Raw genomic sequence first — 24,424 nt, 5'->3', positions numbered from 1 at the left:
TTTCATCTGAATACATATTTATTAGATAAATATTAGGTTGTCACATCATCTAACTACATACAGTTTTGCAAGACTAAAAATCACAATTATTTTTTCTGACCAGTTTAAAGTATGAAATGATTGCATTGTACTGTACATACAATGTACAAACAAAGACAATGGCCATTTTTGCATGTTACTTCAGATTGTACTTTTTTTTTTTTTTTAATTCTCCTCTGATCGCAATATCAAAAATTGTACAAAGTATGAATTTGGTTACAATTTTTTTTTAATCCCCTTATTTTTCTTCATTATTTCTGTAGCACCCTAAAAATACACAGGTGATAGACTAGTACACGTAAGCTAAATATTACATGTAGATAAAACAAAACAAAACAAAGGATCAGAGTATATTACAGAAGTGAAAGTGAAACAAATGCCGAGACTCCACGAACGCTAACAAACAGGATTCATTTTCCACATAAGATGGAGCTTCAAGCTTTTTTTTTTTTTTTTCCTGCGAAATAAAAACAATGCACATTCCAAGGAAAATGAATGCATTTCTGTTAACATGTCTCTATTTGTCATTTACATATGTACAGCTGTCCCTTGAGTCTCCGCTGCAGACATTGCCGTGTATCTGTCAGTCCTATAATAATGTCTTGGCAGCAGAACTGTAGATCTCTGTGGGTTCTTTCCCAGATGAACTTCCATAGGGAAACAATTAAAAAGTAAACAAACAAAAAAAGAAGAATAAAAATACTACTGGAATTTCATATAATAATTAAGCTTTAAAAGAAATGACTGTGATTACCCTAGTTGCTAGGTTTTTTTCTCTAAACTTTAATACGGCAGTGAACAGATAAAAAAATAACTAAATTTTCACTTAGAAGCTTTTTCATACGGACTCCACTATACAGTACCTGATTTTAGCTGACATGTTTTAAAACTGTCTCAAATGTCCAACATTTGGGTGATGGGTAAAAATCATAATTTCTCTTAAGTTCTGCTTAGAAACCAAGCGTTTCTGTAAGCTTAAAAATGTCAACCGTCCACTTTAATTCTCTATTACTGTACAAAGCAGATGCAAACACTGCTCCAAACCTATTGCTAAAATCTAAGTGTTTGTTTTGTTTTTTTTCCCTTTATACTTTCCAACAGGTACTTTTAAATGATCTATTTTAAATACTACCAGTTAGCAAAAGGTCGATCCTTAACATTCCTGGTTTAAAATACTAATGTTGTGTTTAAGGGAAAAATCATTTCAGGTGACTAACTTAGCTGCTCAGGTATCAGTGGAGGGTGGAACATTAAATAGAATCAATTAAAAACCTCTGAGCAACCAGTTCCAACTAACAGTGAGAAATCTTCTTTATTCCCAAACCTATGGCTTAAGAAACTTCTCCCCCCCAAACAAAAAACCCAAACTCTAAGGGCATAAAGTCAGCTTATCATTAGCCACCCCTGCACATGACTTCAATACCTACATAAACAATGCAGCAAAAATACAGGGGGAAACTACTACAGTAAAATGGCTACAAAACACATCTGTAACTGAAGAACGGTCTTTCCTAGGAATTGGGTGATAGCAGCACCACACCACAACCATATTACCATGTATTACACCAAGGTATCTTTAATATTCTGCAGAGAGCCTCTACAGGTTGTCAAGCCTACATAAGAAAAAAGATACTTCTAAGCAGAATAAAATATACTATACTGTTTCCCTCCCCCACCCACCAACACCCTCAAGTGTTACGGTGCCCCAGCTGCAGGGGCCGGAGCACCGACACAGTGATCTAAATATGGTACCTCACACACTTGCTGCTTGCCTTAGTGCACCTTTACCTGCTCACACAGCTGGTCCTTGGTGTTCTGCTCACTTGGGCAAAAGGACAAAACCTCTGCCACCACCAGCCCACCATCGCCCACAGTCAAGGAGCATCGGTCAGTTAGTTGTTTTTTTTCTTTTGCCCTAGGCAATCACTTATTATTATGTTTCCGTGACAGAGCTGGGCCCTGATTGTCCAGGTACTGCCTGATGTATCAATTCATTCATCACAGAAATGGATATGAAATTCGGGCTACTTTATCAAAAGAAAACAGGGGAAAAAAAAAAAAAAAGAAAAAACCCAACTCCCTTATTCTGTTAAAGAACCCTCAATTTTCTTTTTTAAAAAAGGACCCATATTTTTCTTCAGACAAGGTATTTAAAAACACCAGCAAAAGTATAACCAGATCATGAAAATGTTGAATATTATCAAAGACGATACTAAAATATTCACAAAGATATTTACAATAGCAATTCTTAAAATAATTGATTTTGCATAATGAACAGCGCCTTTCTTAAAAAAACTCGAAACAGGAAAAATATAAGTGTGGGACCATCTCTACATAATGCTTGACAGATTCAATACTCCTACTGGAAAATAAAAGAACTAAACCGCCATTTCCTTTAATATCTACAGCAAGGTGCTGCTGACGAGCATATATATATCATGATGCATGTACAGCAGTAGTGGGAAACGTTAACAAAAAGAGCAAAATAAAACAAAAACTGCAAAGAATTTACAAATATGACTTTGGTGAGGAAAGCAAATCCAGAGTCGTAAGCACAGAGCATGCCATTTACAGCATTGCAAACTAAACACAGGGGACTAAGAAGCCATCTAGTCAATCCAGCAGGAACAAACAAAATTTTGCCTGGCACTTCAGTTTAAAACATACTGTGGTGATCAAACAAAGGGCGTTTGATTGGATTTGGGATGAGGAAAAGGAGTAGGGGCAAATTTGCTTTAGTAACAAAAAGGAGCAAAACCAATAACTGTACAGTGGGCAAAAGCTGAAATGTTGCACCACAAGGGCAAAGTTGGCACACATGCACTTCTTACACAGCTACTGTACATCATTTATAAGAGAGAGAAAGAGAGAGAGACGAAGAGCACAGAAATGGGCACAGAAGCAATAGGAAGCTCATGCAGGATCAGCAACCACACGAGAAGCACAGATCACAGGGGCAAGACAGTGATTGTGGCAGCAGGGTGTCTTGAGGGCAGTAGCAATCTACCAACAGTTACTTATTCTCCCCATGCCCGGTCCTTCAGGAGAAAGAGCTCATCCCGGCAGCCAAAGTTTAAAAAAAGAAACTGAAGAAGGACAAAAGAAAAAGGCTGAATTATCTGTACCAGTCACAAAAATGGAACGCAAAGCAAAACAAAAATGAAGCTGTAAGATGTCTGTTCAATGTCAATGCCCCTTCTCAAGCCGATTATTAAAAATAATTATGCAGACAGTGATGTTCCTCTCCCTCCATCCTGCAGTGATTTCTGGCTGCCTTCAACCCAGTTTGTCTTACTATGTATTGTGCAGTACAGACAGTGACACAAACGCTCGGGGCACCGAAGGCTGTAGGTAATAATTGGGAACAGTTTGGTTTGCACCCCCTCTCCCTCTCTTTTCCATTCCACACGGCATACATGGCAAAAAGATCTATTACAGCAGTCTCAACAGCTGGATGTTACCACAGCCACAAACAGTACTGATCTGAAACCAAAACCACAAAAAAATTCCTAAACATTGCAAACTTTTTTTTTTTTTTTTTTTTCCTGGGTATTTCCAATCTATGCGTTTGGCCAGAAGAATCCTCTGCAAAGAGGTGGTTAAGATTCCTGCGCTTGCAGAAATACCAACAGCCACGGCTGCAGCCTGGAGGTTCTCAGGACTCTGTTACTGAAGTCGCATTAGCTAAACTGCTGGCTCCCTCTGACGGGCCTGTGTCTTCCCTACCTTTGCCACTCGACTGTAGGATTTGTGCTTTTTTGAGCTTTGTATGTGTTTTTGGTTTTCTTTTTGTGTGTGGCCAGGACAATCACTCCAACGCAAACTGGTGGTTGGAGGGGGGGCAGAGGGGAGGTGGGGTGGAGGGAGATACAGTTTCAAAAAAATGGAAGAACACGCGTTGGAAGGACACTCTGAGACGGGTCAGTTAAAGACAGTTCCGTTTTGTTGCCTTTTCTTCCCTTGCCAAGATTCGTTTTTGCCAAGATACTTCACACTATGTTTATCACAGAACTCTCTCTCTAGAGGATGAACAACAAATGGGGTTTCCAATAGCTGCACAACTGTCTATGCTTCTTTGTCACGTGTAGCATGGCAGACTCGGAGATTACTGCATTTATTTTTTTTGTGTGTTTTTTTTTCTCCCGTCACTTTCGCAGTTTTTGAAGCTGACAAAAGCAGTTCTGAGATGAAGAAAGCAGGGAGTGCACCATTGCATCAAGTTGAGTTTGTTTTTTTTTTCTTCTCTTGTGGAAAAGGAGTGTTAAGATTCCTCGCTGTGCAGCCACACACGTGTGAACAAGTGAAAGGGATGGGAAAATACATATGGTTTCAGTTGTTCTCAAAGAGAGACAGAAGGTCATCATTGCTATTGCTTGGCAAATCAGGAGGATCCAGGTACGAAAGCAGCTCATCTGGATTTGTGAGTTCTGGAAGCAGCTATAAAATATAAAGATAAAAGGAAAATTACAGATAACAGAAACGCAATTGAGAAAAAAAGGGATTCAACACCACACATTCCTGGAAACTGGCTTTCATACGTATATATCCAAATAAATCAGGAGGCAGTGACACAAACCTAACGCCCTAAGATCATGCAGTAGCCACCTGTTTGTGACAGTCTGCATTACTCAGTTTTCACCTGTGAATTACATTACCATCTCAATTAGGGTTTCTCCATCAACCTCCCCATCACAAAGTTCACCAATAAACAAAGTACATTTCCTGGCTAGTGATGCTGACAAAAACTCCATAAATGCTCATTACGTTATGTTAGTTTCGTATAAAACACTGAATAAAAACTTGAAACGTGTAGTTTGAGTAATACATATTTGAACTTTAAGGCAGATCAGCAAAGACTGGTCTGTCTGTCTCACACACGTCGCTGTGGTGGTCACCCGAAGCTCCATCCCTATAGAAAGAGGCGGCCCTGTCCTTCCCTTCCCACACCCCCAGCCGCCCCCTAACACCTCTGCACTGGTGTGAGCTCTGGGGCAGTAAGCCGGAGCAGGGAACTCGCCCAGGGTTAAAACTAGCCCAGAAAGAAAAGGAAAAAGAAAAAAAAAAAAAAAAAAAAAAAAGAAAAAGAGAAAAAAAACACAACAGAGAAGGAGTATGGGGAGAGGAGTGGCAAGGTGGTGAGTGAATCCTTCTCTCTCTGTGGCGGTGAGTTCACAGTGGTTGGAAGTACTTATCAGCTACAGCATCACATGCAATTCCAGACATTTTAAAGGGGCGGGGGCGTAACACCCCCTCCAACAGAAGAGGCACTGATCTCCACAATGTTTTAAAGTGACAAAAGGAATAGTTGTGGGAGTTCTGTTTATATTTTTATTAATACTGTGTTTCAAATAGAAAATTTTGCTTTTCCAACCATCACTCAGATTCTTTTTCATCTGACAGATAACAAGCAAATTGTAACTCCTGGGTTGTGTATCAGGCAATGTTTTCTGCTTTATTCTGTATCTCACCATATCCTAGTCAAAAGTAAAAGTGTCATATGTAGAAAAACAGCAGGGAAGAGTTTGTAATAAACTCCCTTTATATTCAGTGCTGTATTAAAGCAAAGACAGAAAAACATGGACTGCTTTAACAAACTTAATACTAGGTATGAGAAGTTAACCTTAAGTTCTGTTTTCAGTAGTATAAAACTAAGAGCTTGACTGCATCACATCTACCATGCAAATAGTATATTTATACGCTTCTGTTACTCCTGTGCAAATGCAGCTTCATCTTCTAATATTATATGTATGAACATATTTTTCATATGCTAAACAAGAAATGCAGAAAGAAGTTTATTACCTCCTTAGCATTCTGAAAAAAAGGCAATGTCAAGTTTATATAAACAGAATCTCCCAGAAGGAATGCTTCTCTTAAAACACTGCCTCCTTTTATTATTGGTAAAAATGCTATTGTCATAGTACTAGATTAAAGATATAAGGCTTTTAAATGTATTTCACCCGCTATCGTAATTTTTTATGAATACCTAGTACAGAAGCCGAAAAGAAAACCGTGGCCCCACCAAATGTGTAGAAAGTAAAAAATGGTTGAATTTGTCCTACAGTTTTACAACTTAATTCTTAAAAATGTAATATACCATCTCTGAGACTCATTCCTGTACACAGGAGATTTAAAAAAAATTTTTTTTTTTGAAAGGTGAAAGTTTTAAATAATCTGCTCAGCATCTCAGAAGAGGAAGTCTTCTAAGTTTTAAGGGTGACCTTGGTTTGCCTTGGTCCGAAGGGTGTGCAAGGACACGCTGGGTGCTGAGGGTGCTGTGCTGGGCGCTGAGGGTGCTGTGCTGGGCGCTGAGGGTGCTGTGCTGGGTGCTGAAGGTGCTGAGGGTGCTGTGCTGGGCGCTGAGGGCGCTGAGGGTGCTGTGCTGGGTGCTGAGGGCGCTGTGCTGGGCACTGAGGGTGCTGAGCTGGGTGCTGTGCTGGGCAGTGAGGGCGCTGAGCTGGGTGCTGAGGGTGCTGTGCTGGGTGCTGAGGGTGCTGTGCTGGGCAGTGAGGGTGCAGAGCTGGGTGCTGTGCTGGGCAGTGAGGGCGCTGTGCTAGGCAGTGAGGGCGCTGTGCTGGGCACTGAGGGTGCTGAGCTGGGTGCTGAGGGTGCTGTGCTGGGCAGTGAGGGTGCTGTGCTGGGCAGTGAGGGTGCAGAGCTGGGTGCTGTGCTGGGCACTGAGGGCGCTGTGCTGGGCACTGAGGGTGCTGAGCTGGGTGCTGAGGGTGCTGTGCTGGGCAGTGAGGGTGCTGAGCTGGGCAGTGAGGGTGCTGAGCTGGGTGCTGAGGGCGCTGAGGGTGCTGTGCTGGGCAGAGGGAAGCGACAGAGAAGCGCTGGGCGCTGCCAGGGGGCGGGTGGGATGCGGGCAGAAGCTTGGGAACATGCTAGGCTTAGGGGCGGAATTTGGCGAGGTGCACCCAGTGCTCCTGACGCGAACACCTGAGAAGTGTCACCAGTTATTTCAGTCTTGTGCCTCTGCTGTCTGAGGTACAAGTGCCGCTTCCCTGTATCTATAGCTGTACCTATACAAGGTATATCCCTTAACCCAGGTTAAAGCTTAGACTGCATCACACTGAAGTCCTACAGAACTAACGTGACTCTGTCAGTCGGGAGCGGAGCAAGTTGCCCACGGTACAGTCCCCTGCTTGGTTCGCTGCATGGGACTTCACTCGGCCTGGTTCCACGACACAGCCACTGAAAGTTAAGCCCGTTAAAATAATCCACTTGATGGTAACTGAGCTCACAGCTATTTCAAAGAACTATATTCCCCATGCTGTACAGCACTTGCCTGCTCATTTAGCTAAGATAATTTTAGCCTCCCGTAAGAATCCAGCATGCCTCCATCAGTGTTATGTTAACCACGACACCATGATAAATGTACAGGTTTTTCTACTTTGCTTTTCACCAAAGAATGAGCACGTGACCCCTAACGGCATACTTCATGTTTCTTAAATATTTGAGGAAAAAAGTGACATTTTTATTTCACCTATTAATATTGCTAATACGGGGTCCTTAAGGGTTCAGAACTCTAATTGTCACGTGAACTCCCGTTCCCAAAGGACGTTCACGTAACGGAAGCAGCAGCAGTCTGGTTCAGCTGGCAGTCACTCCACTGAGCACTGTTCCTGCAACCAGAGCGTCCATCCCTCCCCTAACTCCTGCCCTCCTCTGCGAGGCTGCCTGCTGGCACAGTGCTCGTGTGTGACGGGGAAGACACAAGTATACAGCAACAGTAATTACAGATATAAATCCGAGGCACAGAGGTGAACATTTCTCTAAGAAAATTACACTGTGCGGCAGCAGACTGTGAAACAGACAGAAGATACACATACGGGAACGCACAACGAATGAAAATCCAATCCTAGCACTAAGGAATTTGTATTTTGGGAGGTAGGTGGTTAATCAGAGAGAAACCTCAGATAATTCAGTTCCGACTCCACCGAAGGGATGGTAGGAGACTGAAGATTTCTTCTGGCCTGAAAACTAGGTTTGTCTTTGTTTAGTTGTGAGCTGCCTCCCATGGCGGCTAAGGAGGCAGAGGATGTCCTTGTTTAATTTCCTATGTGGCGTACCAGGAGGAAGGACGTGTGCTGCTGAGATACCCGCACGAGCGGGTATGGGTGGGCGCAGCCTGGTTTTGGCCGCAGGGAGCAGGGACAGTGCCACGGGGTGGGCCAGCACAGACCCCCTCCCACCGGGCAGGGCCCACCGCAGGGCTCTGCGTGCAGCTTGCTTGGCACAGCTCTGCCACAGTCAGAACCACACACAGCTGCCTCCTTTCCTTCCTCTTACTCAGGCGCCGCAGTGGCTTCGGGGTCTAGGTGAGCACACGGGAGCCCCCGTCCAGCGATCGGGGGGGGGAAGAGAGGAGGTGGCTCCCAGCCCGGTGCCTGAACTGCCGTCTGAAGAAACGCGTGCCTCGCTGCTAGCAAGAGGCCGTGGCTCGCAGGCCACGCAGCTGCTGACACCGGAGCCGTTCTCCCAGCACGCCGGGAGCGCCCTGTCACCTCGGCTGCAGCACCTGCGCCCATGTACCAAAGCATGAGAGGATGGCATGTGCTGTGGAAGCGGCTCCCCGTCCCCGCGCCCTCCCCGCCCTCCCGCCGCGAGGCGAAGCACACGCTGTGGCAGGCAGATGATAGTATGACACAGACTTACATCCAGCGAGGGCTCCGGCATGTCGGGTGCTCCCTGTCCACCAGCCTGACCCTCTAAGGCTGAGGAGGGATTAAAGGTCAGGTCACTGTGTGGATGGTTGCTAGAAGCGGCCGGGGGCGGCTGCCGGGACTGCTGGGTAGGAGGCCCGCTGTGATGTAATGGCTGCCCTGACTGGCTGCTGGGGTGAGGGACGTGCAAACCTTGCTGCATGGAAGTATGGGACTGATCAGTGCTGCCGGGATGAGGGATCTGCGGAGGAGGAAAAAAGCAGGAAAAGAAAGTGAGGCCACAAGGTACAGTGCTCGCGGTGCCTGACTCTGTAACGGCACGTTACAAGAAGAAGTAACTCAAATGAATTTAAAAAGACACACAACACCAAGAAAAAAACAAAACAAGAAATAAAAAAGCGCAATCGGAAAAGAAAACTCCATATCCCAATGCTGGAGGAAGTGCTTCAGCTTTTTGAAGGTTATCTGCAAGGGGAAGATAAACACATTGGATTTGTGCTGTTGGTTTGCTTCCTTGTGATGTGGGAAACTGTGCCCGAAGGTGCAAAATATCCAACCCCGAAGTCGAGGGAAGAAGGCTTAGAGGTGCTGCTCAGCATTAGCGAGGCAGATACTTTTGCCCGAAAAAAATTCCATGAACGAATGGAGAATTTGTTGAATAACAATCCCTATGCCAGGAAACTGATTAACCCAGAAAATGCATCATTTCTGCTCAGCTCCCTTATTGGGTAGCTTCCTGACACCTCTGCCCATTTGTGTTTCAGCTCATTACAAACATCTTGGAAACACCAGCCCTCCCCCAACCCTCCTTTTCTTTTCAGAATGCAACACCCCTATTTAAGGGCCGAAGATTTTCCTTGCTGATATTCATGGGTTCTGATGGTTGACAAAGAAAGAAGTTGGCTCAGCAAGTGAGCTCCCCACCCATCAGCCCGCAGGGTGTAGACTGCTGTAGGTGGCTACGTACCTGCTGACTGCCAACAACGCCTTAGCTTAAACTAAGCTAATGATCACATTTCTGTTTTGTATTCATACCATGGATAGGTTCTCTAGCAAAAGCTCAGTATTTTTTATGTTTTCTGTGGAGAATAAACTACAAAACCACATGCATCCTTCAAACCCCATTATGGAAGAATGGAGGAAAAGTCTTCCGCACATGACAGAGAAGCAACAAAAACGCACAAGCCCAATACTTCCTTCTGCTGCAGGTCACTTTTAATGCTAGTGGATTCTTTGGTGCTTGACCCTGGTGCCATGAGAAAGAAGTGTCTGAATGTTTCAGAATCAGATGTCTCATGTGAATTGGGTATATGGAGAAGCAAAAAATGTAAACATTTTTTGAGGAATGCTACACATTGCCACAAAGTGGAGCTGAAATAAAAGAACAGATACATACAACAACAGCATGAAATTCATCCAGCCAAGCCAACAGAAACCAGCAAAATGCTATGTCAGCATTGACCCTTTCGTATCACAGTAAACTGCAAGGTTATTTTAACCTTAGTCTTTAGTTTTTGAAAGCAAAAGGGAGATTATTACAAAACTTAATTAAAACGTTCCCACGAAGTTAAAATAAAATACAGAAACAAGCATTTAAAAAAATACATTTCACCACTCTTATGAAAACTGGAACCTGAATACTGATCCATTGGGGCAGTCATGCTCAGCTACACGGAGGTCCTTTCAATACTTCGGTAGCATGAAGGTTGGTGTAAACAAGCAGGATTCTATCTGCACCACCACATTTGGGCCTCTTTCCCATATGAGAGTTTAAAGTAACTGTTAAAAAGTACTGATATACACTGTTCTCTCCATTAAGGTCACAGTTTCACTACTTGGAAAGTATTCTGCAACATTATTGTTACCTTAGGGGTAAACTTGTACCAAATCTGACCACAGACCACACCTTAATGTAAATCTTTGCAAAAGTCCAAGTGAAAGTAGATGTCTATCCAAATAGCACTGTTCCCTTCTTCCTTCATTGAGGACACGTGCAACAGGAAGTTTGAAAATTAAGAAGGCTTAATAATAATAAAAAAGTAATAAGCATTTTAAGACAGTGTTGCTAAAGTGGGACAACAGTTTCCAGAAAAAAACAAACAAACAAACAAACAAACAAAAAAAAACAAAACAAAACAAAACCACCCCAGAATTATCTTGAATAGTCTCTTAAATTTATCCCAGAATGCATAAAGCAAGAGTCATGCTGGCATGTTTGTATCAATAATTATTTAAACCAAGAGGCATTCATATCTTCTCAGATATATTTCAAAACAAAAAAGCAGGTTAGAAATTCTACATTATTTTTATATAGGCAAGCATTTTATATATATAAATATTTAGCTGATAGGCAGTATCTTGAGCCCTGAGATAACTGCTGGATTGGGAGTAGTTGTTCACTGTAAGACTGAGGGACACCATAATCTTAAACAGCCACTGCAGGTTCAAAACCCATCCGACTTAGGCCACAAACTCCACCAGCCTACCTGTGAGAAGGCAAAATGCTCACAACTTCAACATTTTTATATTTGTGTTCAGCTAGCTAATGAAAAATTGGTGTACTGCAAAAACATTCTAAGCAATACTCCCTGTGTATGTTCAACTTGCGTCTTCAACTCCCATCATTTTATTTTAAAAACACTAACCCCCATTATGAACCCAGAGTCTAACAAAGTTGTCTTTGCTTACATAGCAACACAGTTCCAGAGCTGTTTTGAGGAGCATCAACTCTGGCACTCCTAAAAATTTTATAATCTCTAGAAGACAAGCTTATAGCAGACACAACTGTATCTTCAGCGTATCAGCACAAAACAACCCAACTCTTTACGAGCCCAACAGTGACCTCCAGGAGTGCTGAGATGTATAGCTGTAGGGCAACAGGCCCTGCCAGCTGTCGAACTGTATTCCTTTCATCTCAGGAGAAAATTGGTAAAGAAAAAAATATCAGCAGGTTAAGCTGATGGTTTATATCTCTCTCCATTACTGGGGTCATAGCTTTACCAACTCTTTTGGTGGGCTAGCTGGCAGAACCACTGAAAGATGCCATCCTGCCCTGCTGCTGTTCCTGGTCACTTTTCCCACCCCATGCCTTTGTCACCTGCTGCACCCTCACAGACATGCAGTGAACTCAACTGGGAAACTGATAGGGATCAAAGCTAAACTTTTTTTCCCCCTGCTCTGAATTAGTTTTCAATCGCATCAGTACCTGGATCCAGATCACTTCATGGCTGCAGTAACACTTAGGCTGGTGTGAGAGAGAGGAAAAGTGAAAACAGAACCAAGAACGGTGGCACCAGCTCCTATCACCTCATTGTGTACTACGGCGTGATCGTCCATTGCTGTCACGTACCACTCCTTTCACTGTCTGCAATAAGCACTAAGCCAGAGCTAACTTTGAATTCACCTTTGTCCAAAAATTGTTTACCATTTCTGAAAACAAACATGGTGTGATTGTGGCAGCTATTTTGTAGCAATCTTGCACTGACATAGAAACATCTGCTCTATAGTTCTCACAACACTTTACACTGGGGAAGAGGTATTATTTCTAGCTACATTGCAGGTCTTGATTTTTTTCTTCTTCCACAGGAGTGGAACAGCAGTGCTGAGAGAAGGTAGTTTTGATGATCCAGCCCTGGTTACCCAGCCCTACCTACACTGGGCAAACACATCTGCATTCCCTGGAGTGACCTACGGAGTATGTCTGGAGGGATCAACTTTCTCTGCTTACTATTATATAAGGGCCATCACATAAACCTTTTAACAGGAAGATTAGGAAGCTCCTCAGCAGCATTCAGCTCCAGTTAGAGGTAGACCTCAGGCCTAAAAGGACTAAATATTTGATCCTGACTCACCTTGTAAACATGAAATGGTCAAAGTGAATAGTAGATGAAAACAAAATACACCTTGAATGTGTAAAAAGGAAAGACAGAAAGCTAGACAAGCATACAGGCAACGTCTTAAAACCTTAGCTCAATTATGCAGAGTGATTTATAGTTATTTTCGTACAGAGATGTCTGTCCAAAGACAGTCAGCTACGCAATTTAGGAATGTGTTAATGGCATGCAATTCTCTAAAAGCAGTAATTTTAAGGCTGCCTTTCCTGAGTGTCTGCTACAGACAAACAGTTCGTTTTTGAGAGAAAAGAAAGTAAGAAGGAGGAGAGAGAAAGAGGAAAGCAGAGACTTTATAATACTGAAAAAGCTGTGTGTGAGCACTAACAATCCTCAAATGTGGCCTGAAGACTATGTGGCTACATTGACAAGGTCAATCTAATTCCCTTGTGCTAATAGACCTGAAAACTGTTTCTCATTAGAGAAAATCAACCATTGACACCAACTAGGTGGAACCTGCTTTAGCACCGCTTCCCGTTCCCAAAGAGTATAGCTCACGTATCATGGTAAGATGAGGGAGAAGCAAGGCAAAGGTTTACTTTAATTGCCAGCTATCACAAGTATGTATCAGATTTGCTACAGACTCACCCACAGAACCAAAAATCTATTAACATTTGCCCAAATACCCTCTTACAGCTCTGAAACATGAATAGCCTTGAGTGACTTTCACCTTTGCTATTATCTGTAAGCTGTCCCATTTTCAGAAAGCCACAGATTCTTCACTTTCATATTCAGCCACTTCATATCCTACCACTTCAGAAATTTCACTGGGGTGACTACTGTAGCAAAGGTGTAACAGTTAACTGACAAAGTCAACAGGTAGGTGTCAGGTAATGGGAGGCAAAGAATAATTCCCTGTGACTTTGATTCAAAGGAAAGCAGCTGTGAGTGGTTCAGGTTGGGAGTGTTTCCCCTCACTACAGTATTCTAATACTGTATGGTTGGTTCTGATGCAGATAATTCACAATGCTCTTTAAGCTGGGGATGTGTAAAATTAAGTTTACAGCATGTTTGTCCTGTACTTTATTAGCCTTTAAAATGGTAAAGTCATTACAGCTTCTGGACTCTTCCTTTGCAGACAGTCTTGTTACTTGGGCTCGCTCCAAGCTATACTAAGAACTCTTTCTCCACTGTTCCTATTTCTCACCATCCTCCTTGGAAAACCCAGTGCCAGCTAGAGGAGACACTGACTGAGTAGGCTTTTGCTGGGCATCTGCTACCACATTTCCTCATTACATTCAGAAAGTGTACTTTCTAGTATTCACTAAAGACATGGCACAGATGACTTGTCAAGTTAAACATCCTTCCTGTGCAGTAACAGCACACTGTAAAGCTCCTGCCCAGTAACTTAAATGAACATAAAAGGATGTATATACACCCCGCCCCACAGCCCCATCAAGTTAAAATAGATGACTAGCCATGCCTAAGAGCTAAATGCTGCTGGTAGCTTTTCTATCACCTAGCTGCTGCAGTACTACATTTTCTGGAGATATATAAAGTTCTGTATATAAAACTCAGTGCTCTAAAAAAGCTGTATTTCCAACGCACTTTTCTGCCTCTCTGAGACCTGAGGAATCTCCATTTTAAGACTCTTACATTGACACACTCTCAAACCAGTGGCAGCATCTCTCCTCGAAATCTACAGGCTTGTCCTATTCCCAGCAGCTTAAAGGTGTTTTTCATGCTATTTGGGTAGAATTCCCTCCCAAAATGCTTTGATGCAAATTTTGCCCTCAGAGACAAAGCCAGGGAAGATATTGTCCTTGCCCTGAAGTCAGTCAATGTCTTGCTATAACAAGCTGTCCGCTGATGATGGACATTCATAGACCCTGCTGGCCTAGTGAATGAAGTCTAGTTTTTTTCAGGTGTCAGAGCAAAGCACAATGATTAACACAAGTACACCGAGCCAGGTTGTCTCTTTCAGATAAAGAAGCTTAAATGACAATTCAAAAAGCTCAGAAATGCTTCTCCAAAAACTTGAAAAGGCCAGAAACTAAAAATGGCATTTTTGGCATTTCTCGGGACTACTTTATTTCACAAACTTCCAAAGTGAGGAATCCACAAAAAGTTAAAGCAGTTCACAAGGCAAATCCGTTAGTTGGGTGAGAGGTCCTTACTCCCACAGAGGAAAATCTACGTCCACAGCACCATTACTTACAGATTCCTGCATGGGGTGACTGAGAGGTTTGTCGAGAGCTGCCATGCTGCTCGGCATGTCTGGGGGATGTGACAGCTGTGGCCCATGCATGAAGTCATTCATTGACGTGCCACCGGGATTCCCGTGCGGGAAGTCAAAATTGCCATGACCTTGGTAACTGTTGCCTAAAAGAGAAACAGATGTGATAAGAAAGAAATTATTTGTTTCCCAACATTGATCTCTCAGTGTATCTTGAAAAAGCTGTGCAGCATGGCACCCTCCCTGCACAGCACAGGGCAACGGCAACGCTGAACGTGACAACACTCGCTCCCCACTGCTGGAGCGAGCTGGAGGAACAAGGAGGAAAAAACAGCACTCAGCTTTCAAATACTGGCTGCTGTAATAATTCATGTACATGCTGTAACTAATTGAAAACTGCTGACATTTTGAAAAACTACTGTCAAGTCAACACATAAACTTAGCCAAGTTGAGAGGTGAAAAGGGTATTAAATTCTATGGAATATTTGCATCTGGAATTATCTCGGTGCAACTGAGACTGCTTGCCCAAGTCCATAATTATTTATGGGACACCTGTGTTATTTATGTCTATGTTTCTATGCACTCAGTACAACTGTAGCATTGCTTCAGTTTCTGATGAAGCTGACTGAACTGTATCAGGAAGATGCCACTGTACCAGTTCACAGCACAGCATCTATTTTACCTCTTCTTCTGCAGTATAAACGGGCGACTTCCATTAGGATAGTGCAGAAGAGGCCTTAATATCTAATTGGGGTTTATAATGCAATTCTGCTTGCTCCCACAAAACCTATTAAAAGTCACTTGACTGTCTGGAAATACATCATCAGATTTCCCCTCTTGGATCTATTCTTCTCATTTTCAGAGTTACAAACTGGCTGCCTGTAGCCTGTGTTTCAGCATGTGGCTATGCACGCTCATAATGAAAAACTAGTGAATTTATGAAACCCACCTAACTTTAGCCTGAAACAATGCCCTCCAAAGCACCAAAGTTTCACACCAATTCGGAATAAATGATCTGCATTTGCCCCCACACATCTACCATTGAGTAACAAGCCTGGAGTCCCCTGCTGATGTGCAAGACAAGTACTGTATGACCACAGTTGGCATGTTTTGATCTGTCCCACCTCAGCCCAGTGATCTTCACCTGAATTCTAAAGCAAGCATGTATTCCAATACAGGGATTTGACTCTCCATATTTTATTTGTCCAGATTCCTCTGTTAACACTTCCAACTGAGATACCAACTCTGGTGGCTTATTTGATATGAGCCGCAAAAATTGAACTAAAGTCACGCAGCTATTTCGTACAAGCAGCTGAATTGGATGATACTGAGCTCCAAAATAACAGAATAGCCTTGGAGCTTGCACGGAGAGCCTGCAGTTCATTCAGCTGAAGTATAGCAGCTTTAAATGTTCGAGTCAAGAAGGGAGTTTGACAAACTGGAGTAGCTGCATCATTTGCTCTTTAGCACAGCTTCACAAACAAGTTTAATCTCAGAGGAATAGAAGTCATTAGCCATGTAAGAGTGTTTCTCAAAGAAGTCAGGACTTTGATCTATCATGTAAATACTGCAGAGCCGTACTAATTCTCATTTTGTTAATCTGCAAACTGGATGAGTCTCACAGAATGTAGCTGGTCTTGCCTTACTGTTCAGGAAAGATTTAATAGCAGGGAGCTGGAATAAGGTCTTGTATTGCTGAGTACTTGTTATATTTGCAAATTAAACTTCACTATGCTTACTGTCAAACCCAAATAAACAAACATAAACCATAGTAGTAATACTACTACTACTACTTTGCTCTAGAGTACTGTTAATCAGAGGACATTATCTATTTCTAAACACTAAGTCTCAGTGCACTTATTGATGGAGAATGAAGATGCAAGGCAGTATGCCCAGGGAGTTACAGCCATGCAGCAACGTGCCCTTCTTCAGGGCAAGAGTTGTGCCACATGCTGAGGGCCAGACCTGTGAAGACGTTTAGTAGTCTCTAAATGTGGTGCTCTGCATGGATATGTCTACTGCAGGGGAAGTAGGAGAGCGTGCGCTTCACCTGCAGTTGATAAAATAGGGCTCTGAGAAGCTACAACTACCTCTGCTACAGGGTCCGCAGCGGAAGGCAGGGAAATAACAGTCTAGGCAGCAATCACTACACAAATGCTAAACCCCATTTTACGTGACTACACTGTCCGTTCCTGACGATGAGCTAGAAAGATGGAGAAGAATAGACGGCTCTGTTGTCATGCTCTGCTGCACTTCACTCCTACTAAACGAGTGAAAAATTTGTGATTCAGTGCTCTTGGCTTTGTTATAGTAATCATTCATCTGTTTGAAAACCTAAAAAGTTTTATCATCTGTCATCAGTCCTGCAGTCATTGGAGCAAATTAACCATATTTTGTATGCAATCTATATTTTTCTTCAAACGCCTGCAAAAAGCACATTTATCACCTTGTAATCAATTTGGGGATTCTGATGGTGTGAACAGTTGGTCTTTTTCCAAAGCTGAACTGAGTCATATCATACTACTTGCAAAAGAAACAGTCTCTGGTTTCATATTTTCAGAATTGTCACTATAATTGAGTTATTCACAATATACCAGTCATTTGAAAATGTATCTCTACTGCCTGTATTTAGTTCTCTGTTTCTCAGTCTGGCAGAACATGGGTAGAGGAACTCTAATGCAAAGGTGTTTGTAAAGCAATTAAAAGCTCTTTAAAAGTTGTCCACTTTCTGGGTGGCCTACCAAACGTCACCCACCTGGCCACGAGTTAAACTTAGTGGCCCAAGTAGCAGGGTTAATACTTTGTAACTTCAGTAGCACCAGGAGCCTTCACTTGAATCAGAGTGGAACAGAAGGAAAATGGACAGAAAAAATGGAGGAAAGATGTATATTATGGCAGGCCATGAATATATAAGGTCACATACAATGTTTGTTGATTCAGGGAGGGATGCAGGGCAATAAATATGACAAGCACAAATTTCCTTAATAAAATATATTTTCCACTAAACAGATGAATCTTAAATGAAAAGACTGATGCAGAATTTTAGAATTGCAGCCATATAATTTGCTTTCCTTATGCATCTCTTGAGAAGATGGATGCACTGACATACCTGAATCACAAAGCTGACTGAACCACTGACTTCTAGAGTGACCACCCAGGTGCACAAAGCTGTAAAACTAACCTTGGTTACCATATTCAGTGGAGTTGTTGCCTCCTGGAGGAGGGGGTAGGGATGGGTAAGGCGATGGGCCAGGACCCAAAGCTGCAATCATCTCCATCACATTTGGCATGATCATCTGGCTTGGACTCATAGTCTTAAATCTTTTTGAGGGAATGCCATCTGGGTCATCTTTGATGTGAATATCTGACTTTATTGGGACTGGCCTCCAACTGCAAGTTGGATCAATGGTAACTTCTTCAAACTCTGAGCTGTAAAATAATGTGAAAATTTTAGCACATTAGTTATTTTTTTTTAATCAATTCTGCTGAAGATTCCATAAGAATCTGCATGGTAACAAATGTTCCGAAACTCTCTAGGATAATACAACCTCAAGATCTTTCACTCCTAGAGTGTGTGCCGAAAGCAAGTTTTAAAAAAGGCAACTGTGAGACAACATTTCGGTGTTTATCCACACAATGAAATCCAAACATATCTATGTGGTCTGCCACATGTGAATCAGAGGGTCTACTTGTAAAGACAAGAAAGCACTTAATCCTCCATTCTCACTCTTCCCTCTGCTTCACTGGTGAGGCTGCCATCAAGAGATAACCCAAACAAGATCTATGAAGCAGATGGAAGCTGATTCACTGTATCACTAGCTCCACCAAGGAGCCATATAATGGAATATTCAAGTTCAATCACTAAGACCTACTTTGGTGTGAGTGACTCAGTACTCATTAACATATCTCCTAGTTGCTTAGTCTTAGATATCAGAAATGAGTAAGTTCACTTACTTTTGTATAGCGTTCAGAATACCCCACATATACTGGTCAACCTCCAAGCCCTCCAGCAGAGCAGTTTTACTAGAAAGAAAAAAAAACAAACAAACCTCATTTTAGAATATTGCTGTACATGTGTAAAAGACGGATGGAACAAGGATAGGTTAGTGATGAAGTCAGTGGGCTGTGATCCATCAACTTACTATCTGTAACACATAATTTACAAATGATCTGGAGCAAACAGTTTTAGTTCTACACCTGCATTACCAGGATAATAGTATTCTACATCAAATAGATGAAATAAGGACTCATTTACTATTGTGTGTCCACAAGCTGTTCATATTCTTTAAATAATTTTTTTTATCAAAATATATTGTGAACTTAAAGGCTTTTCAAACATAGCGGATCTCTCATGTGAACACCAGCTAGCACTGTTTTTCAAATTGGATCTTTTTTTTGGAGCTACATAGTAATATAACTTCAAAGTAACTATGTATTATAGCTATTTTACTTCAGATCAGCACAGATGGGGACAGAACAAAACAAAAATGGAAATTATTTAGTTATGTAGGCACTTAGATCTGAATGCAGGTGCTCAGACTCAGAGAACAGGCCAAAAGTTTTGGCCTGGATGTATGAATACATAAATTACAAAGCAAGACATCAAATTCTTGTGATATTTTCGGCCTAACTTATAAGATAGAAAAGATTCAGGCAGTTCAGAAAAAGCACCTGCACTTTAGGATACATATCAATCATGGCTAGTCATTGAAACAAGCTCATCTCAAGCCTGCAATGTCCATAGAAGCAGATAGAATGGACAATCTCCTCTCCTGCTTGGACCTAACATCGGCTGGCACCGATCCAGGGATCGAACTGGAGACTTGCAGAGATAAAGTACAAGCTCCTACAGTTACCACTGCTTGAGCTAAAGAGCCCTGGCTCCTCAGCTGAGGCTGGAACAAACTCATAACCCTGTGGACCGAGCACAGTAGGCTACAGACACTGAACTGCCCTGCAGACCTTCCGTGATTCTTTCTGCCCAGTTAAACGTAAGAATGGGCAGTCTGTAACCACTTCAAAGCTTTTTGTTCCATTTCTTCTGCAGTATACTAGCTCTCTGGTCAAACAGAAGGTTGAAAGTATGCCAAGATATCCCTTTTTTCCTTCAAGCAATCACTCCAAACTTTTGCTCCTTAGAAATCCTTTACCTTTTTTAAATTTGGCCTTATTCTGGACTAGAATCCTTCCTGCTTTCACTTTAATTTGCAGTTAATGTTGACTTTGACCTTGGAGGACCCAACTTCATTGCCTACCTAATTACGGGGAAATGTTGCAGTCTCCAAAATTCCCCCTCTCCTTGAACACTGCCATTAACTGCATGTCTCTGTGACTCAAAGCACAGTACCTGAGACGGTTATTTGGCAACCTTAATGTTCAGCTGGATGCTGAACACTTTAGTATCTACTATTTGAAGCTCAGTAATTTGGGCATTACAACATTAAAATTATACAAAAATAACTCTAGAATAGACTATCCATTCTTTTGCCATGGCACATTGTTGTCTGATAGTTGCTTATATTTCATAATCTAGGGGAAGACAAACTCCCAGTTCATTTGTTTGTGTAGGTATCTGTCTTACTGATATAAGTATTTGAGCTTCTTTTGAACTCTACACAACTCATTAATAGCTTGTAATGAGAGCTTGCAGATGTTGTGTTTTGTGAGAAAATATCTCTTATTATCTGTTTTTAAATTTCTGATAACCCAGGATGTTCCCTCAATGTATGAAATATTGCAAGAATTCTCACTGCAATGGATGCTATTAGGTAAATGCAATGTATACATCTTACTTCCCTAGCCCATCCTTTTTTTCCCCTCCATGACCTTAAACATGATCTGAATTTGGTCAGATTGTGTACAACTGCATTTCATGTAGTATGCTTGCACTTACTTGCATACCGGACACCTCCAAGTTCCTCTTTCACAGTTCAGTTGCAAGTAAGATTCCAGATCAAAGCACTAGGTATCAGAAAGAAACAAAGAAGGAAAAAAAAAAAAAAAATTAGGTTGGTATACACGAAGAAATCCCATTTCATTAGGCACTCTCATATGATAACCAAGCTAAAGGTACTGTAGCAACACATGACTGAGGGAATACGGCCAGGTCACTGGCATCTACTCACTTGTACATGCTTGCAATCGTGACCCCTTGCTGGGAGCTGAATCCGCCGGAATGTGATCGGACACTTCAGAGACACTTTAATAGCAGTTTGCTCTACTCCATCTTCCCCATTTAGTGTCGCGTTGCCAGAGGAAGCTGCTACGCTACTAAAGTTCCTCTTTACTGTTTAGGAAGAAGGTATGTGTATGTGTGAGAAGACATGAGTGTACTGTAATTTCTAACATAGAAATCTGAAAGACCAACACTTCAATCTTTAAGGGCCAATTCAATGGACAATTTATCCATATAGGTGTATTCTGCATAATTTAGAACATTCTCCTGGACAGACAAATCATCACACACATGCATATCAGCTATATCCTTAATCAAATAAAGTACCATCCAAGCACTTAAAAGAAGCCCTAAATAAATAAAGAATAATCTTTCTACACAGGGCTTTTAGGTAAGTCAAAAACAAATGTGGAAGAAAAGAAAGAGACATCCTCTTGGAATGGGAGAGATCTCACTAGCAATTAAGCTCGTGTCCTTGGAATTCTGCTACCCCCACCCAAACAGCCCTCAAATTTTGAGGATACCAAGGATTTAATTTATGTACATGATGTTCTGGAAATTCCTCACACATACAGTTTAAGGCTTCCAATAAGCAAGTGAATCTTGTGTATATATCATGACTGAACATAGACATTCTGAAAAGTCATCCCCCATGCAAAATGAAAACTCACTCTTAGTGATACAATGTTCTGCTGGGAGGAGGCGTTTCTTTAGTAGACCTTGCAGTACCGAGCGAACTGATGGCCGGTGTACTAACTGCAACACGAACAAGTGTGACTGAAAGAAAACACACTTTGTTACCAGGAGAACCAAACACACAGGGTAAATATGCTGCTGAACAGAGCTGCATTCTTCCCTTGGACATGTGGCTCCTGTAAGAGCCTGATGCTTAAATACGAAAGCTGGTTCTGCTCTGCTGCACACGTGTGCTCCCTCAGGGATATTCTGCATGCTGTGCAGTATGTTGTTCCATGCTCCAGAAGCATAACATATACAAGGACTTTAAAAAAACCAAAGATTTTCTGCATTTTCTCCATCCTTAATATTCAGAATATGTAGTGCTAATGTATTCATCTCTGACATCAGGGTTTATTTTTAAAACCTTAGATTCTTTGACACAGTCTAGTCTACCTGCCTGCCCTCAGACTATGTTGGAAGTTGCAAAAATGATTTGCTACTGATGTGTCTGGAACCAGCTGAATCTTCTTCACCAACACAGAGCTTGTTGTGGATACACAGGATGCTGCCCCTGCTCTTAGCCACCAGGTAAATGACATTACACGGCGAATCATCAGTGTGAAGTAAAGCAAAATGGGTGGATGGCTTCTTGTCAAAGTGTCTCACGCTGCACCTTTGGGAGAGGTAGCAGCTCACTTTCTTGTCAATGACAACAGAACAGTCAAAAGCTCAGACTGTATGCGTGCAACAGTCTGCATTAAAAATACAGTACTTGTCCCTGAGAGTAGCTAAACCATGGCAAAGGAGAAAAGGGAAAGCTGCATGACCTACACTGTGCCACGGAATATGAATTTGTCATCTGAAAAGCTATTTGAAAAATCACCACCACCATCACCAATGATTAAGGTGTTGATGTTCTCATGTCAAACCAAGCACAGTTTAATACCCTAAGTAAATGAAATTAGTAGCGGACAACAGTTTGCATCACAATAATCTACTTCTACATTAATATACTTTAGTTTCCTCGTTATGCAGGCAAACACTAAATAGGCAGGAGATCAAATTCCCTTCCTCCCCTGGACCACAAGTCTTTTCAGAGGCATTGGAAGGACACCACTACATTCCGCAATAATTCAGCAGCAAAAATTTCCATTTTAGCACTCTGACTGTGTCAATATCATCAAACAAGCACCTTACTAGAAAAATGCATGGAAAAAACAATGAGAGTAGGGCTCTTTCAGCTAAGGCAACATTTGCAAACTGTACTGAATAGCAAACTCAGCATCAGCAGCTGCAGCTGTGAGCTCAGTGTACTTACACAACAACATGCTGTGACGGTAATTTGAATCGTGTTTCTTCCTGGCTGGCAAACGTGCTTTAGGTGCAGAGGTTTATGAGATGTCTTGTTGTCGCCACGTTCGATGGTAAGTGGGGTTGCATTAACGCTGACCTGGACTGAAGCTGGCCAGTTTGTGTTCATTTGTCTGTCCTCATGGTGATAGCACTTGAACTGTAATTCCAAGTCAGACCTGTACAACAACCAATAAATCTTCCTTTAACTTTGCTTTCACATTGCAGAGGGAGGTCGTTTTGATGCTAGGAATGCTTTTTCTTTATCCATCAGGTTATTTTTCTAGAATTATTGCCAGTAAAGGATATAACACATTTTTTTCCATAGAAGTCCTTAACAGAAGCAAGTCACGATAAACTAATGATGCAAGCATGCCACAAAGTGGCTGCTAATGTTTTACACTAATAAAGGACTTTCCAAGGGAATATTTGAAACCACTTTGCAAAATCAGACCATGGAATGATCTTGCAGAAAGAAAAATGTTAACATCAGGTAGGTCCTTCCTGTGTGTTAAGAGTTAAGAACAAGAAAGTGATAAGCTGCAGTGGGTTGTGCTGGAAGACTATAGATTCTTCATTACTTCAAAGCATTTAAAAGAGCATTTGAGTGAACACTTGTTGGACAAAATACATGTACAGCTAATCCTGACTTGGAACAGGTAAATCAGCTAAGACACAATGACCCCTGTATCTCAGCCTCCGTGTTCCTGTGATTCCAAATTAACACAGCTGTGGATTAAAGGTACCAAATTTAGACTTTCTTTCAGAGCATGAATTCCTTCCACCAGGCCAACAGCAACTTCCACACACTATTTAGCTCCTCAAAAATGAGTTTTGTAATACCTCCAGAAAAGGAAGAGGCTGAGATTAAGTTAATCACAAATTAAGTGGTCAGAGACTATGACTTCAGTTTCATACACGGATGTTAACCTTGTGTTAGGAACGAGTAATTTGAAGAAGAAATTTAAAAGAACATTAAGAACTGAACTGAAATGTCAGGATTCTGCTATTCATGACTGCAAGAGACAGCTGGATGTTTATCTTTTATGCTTGAAAATCTAGGTGCTCATTTCTTCATCTTGCCTAAAGGAAGATATCTTTGTAAGATCCATGAGGAACAGAGCACTCAGGAGATCATCACCTTAACTGCCATTTTCCTTATCCAAAACCAGAGATTTCAATTCTGACATTATCATGTTTTCTGGATTTCAAAACATCAAGATTAAGCACTGGATAAAAACATGGTTTGTTTTTTTTGTTTTTTTTTTTTTAAAAAAAAGAAAGGTAGAGAATACAAATTACCTGACCTTTCAACATAATCCATCTATATTAAGTCTTTCCAGGCTTTTTTTCAATATCTTATTAACAATTTCTTGAAAGCTCCCTCTGTGGGATCCCCTGGAGATCCTCGCCTCATGAGAACACACTGCAGTCACCCAAAGCTGGAGTGAAG

At 41.8% G+C, this 24,424-nt stretch overlaps 1 protein-coding gene across 10 annotated transcripts in view; it reads right to left on the bottom strand.

The window, feature by feature from the left end:
- The window catches only part of ZMIZ1 (zinc finger MIZ-type containing 1), a 359,077-nt gene continuing 334,653 nt past the window's right edge, over positions 1-24,424 (bottom strand). For 9 of the 10 annotated variants that reach the window (XM_042792940.1, XM_042792956.1, XM_042792950.1 and 6 more), the window contains 9 exons: positions 22,940-23,150; positions 21,615-21,720; positions 20,894-21,054; positions 20,662-20,729; positions 18,723-18,791; positions 17,950-18,197; positions 14,751-14,914; positions 8,695-8,943; positions 1-4,476 (listed from right to left, as the gene is read on the bottom strand). In XM_042792940.1, coding sequence (XP_042648874.1) covers positions 4,369-4,476; positions 8,695-8,943; positions 14,751-14,914; positions 17,950-18,197; positions 18,723-18,791; positions 20,662-20,729; positions 20,894-21,054; positions 21,615-21,720; positions 22,940-23,150 — 1,384 coding nt within the window. In that variant the 3' untranslated portion in view covers positions 1-4,368. The remainder of the gene's footprint in view (positions 4,477-8,694; positions 8,944-14,750; positions 14,915-17,949; positions 18,198-18,722; positions 18,792-20,661; positions 20,730-20,893; positions 21,055-21,614; positions 21,721-22,939; positions 23,151-24,424) is intronic. The other variant, XM_042792963.1, reaches the window with a different exon arrangement.

Source organism: Tyto alba, unplaced genomic scaffold, assembly GCF_018691265.1.
Source record: "Tyto alba isolate M040663 unplaced genomic scaffold, T.alba_DEE_v4.0 Super-Scaffold_1, whole genome shotgun sequence".
Lineage (NCBI taxonomy): Eukaryota > Metazoa > Chordata > Aves > Strigiformes > Tytonidae > Tyto > Tyto alba.
This window is presented reverse-complemented; position numbering and strand designations above follow the sequence as displayed.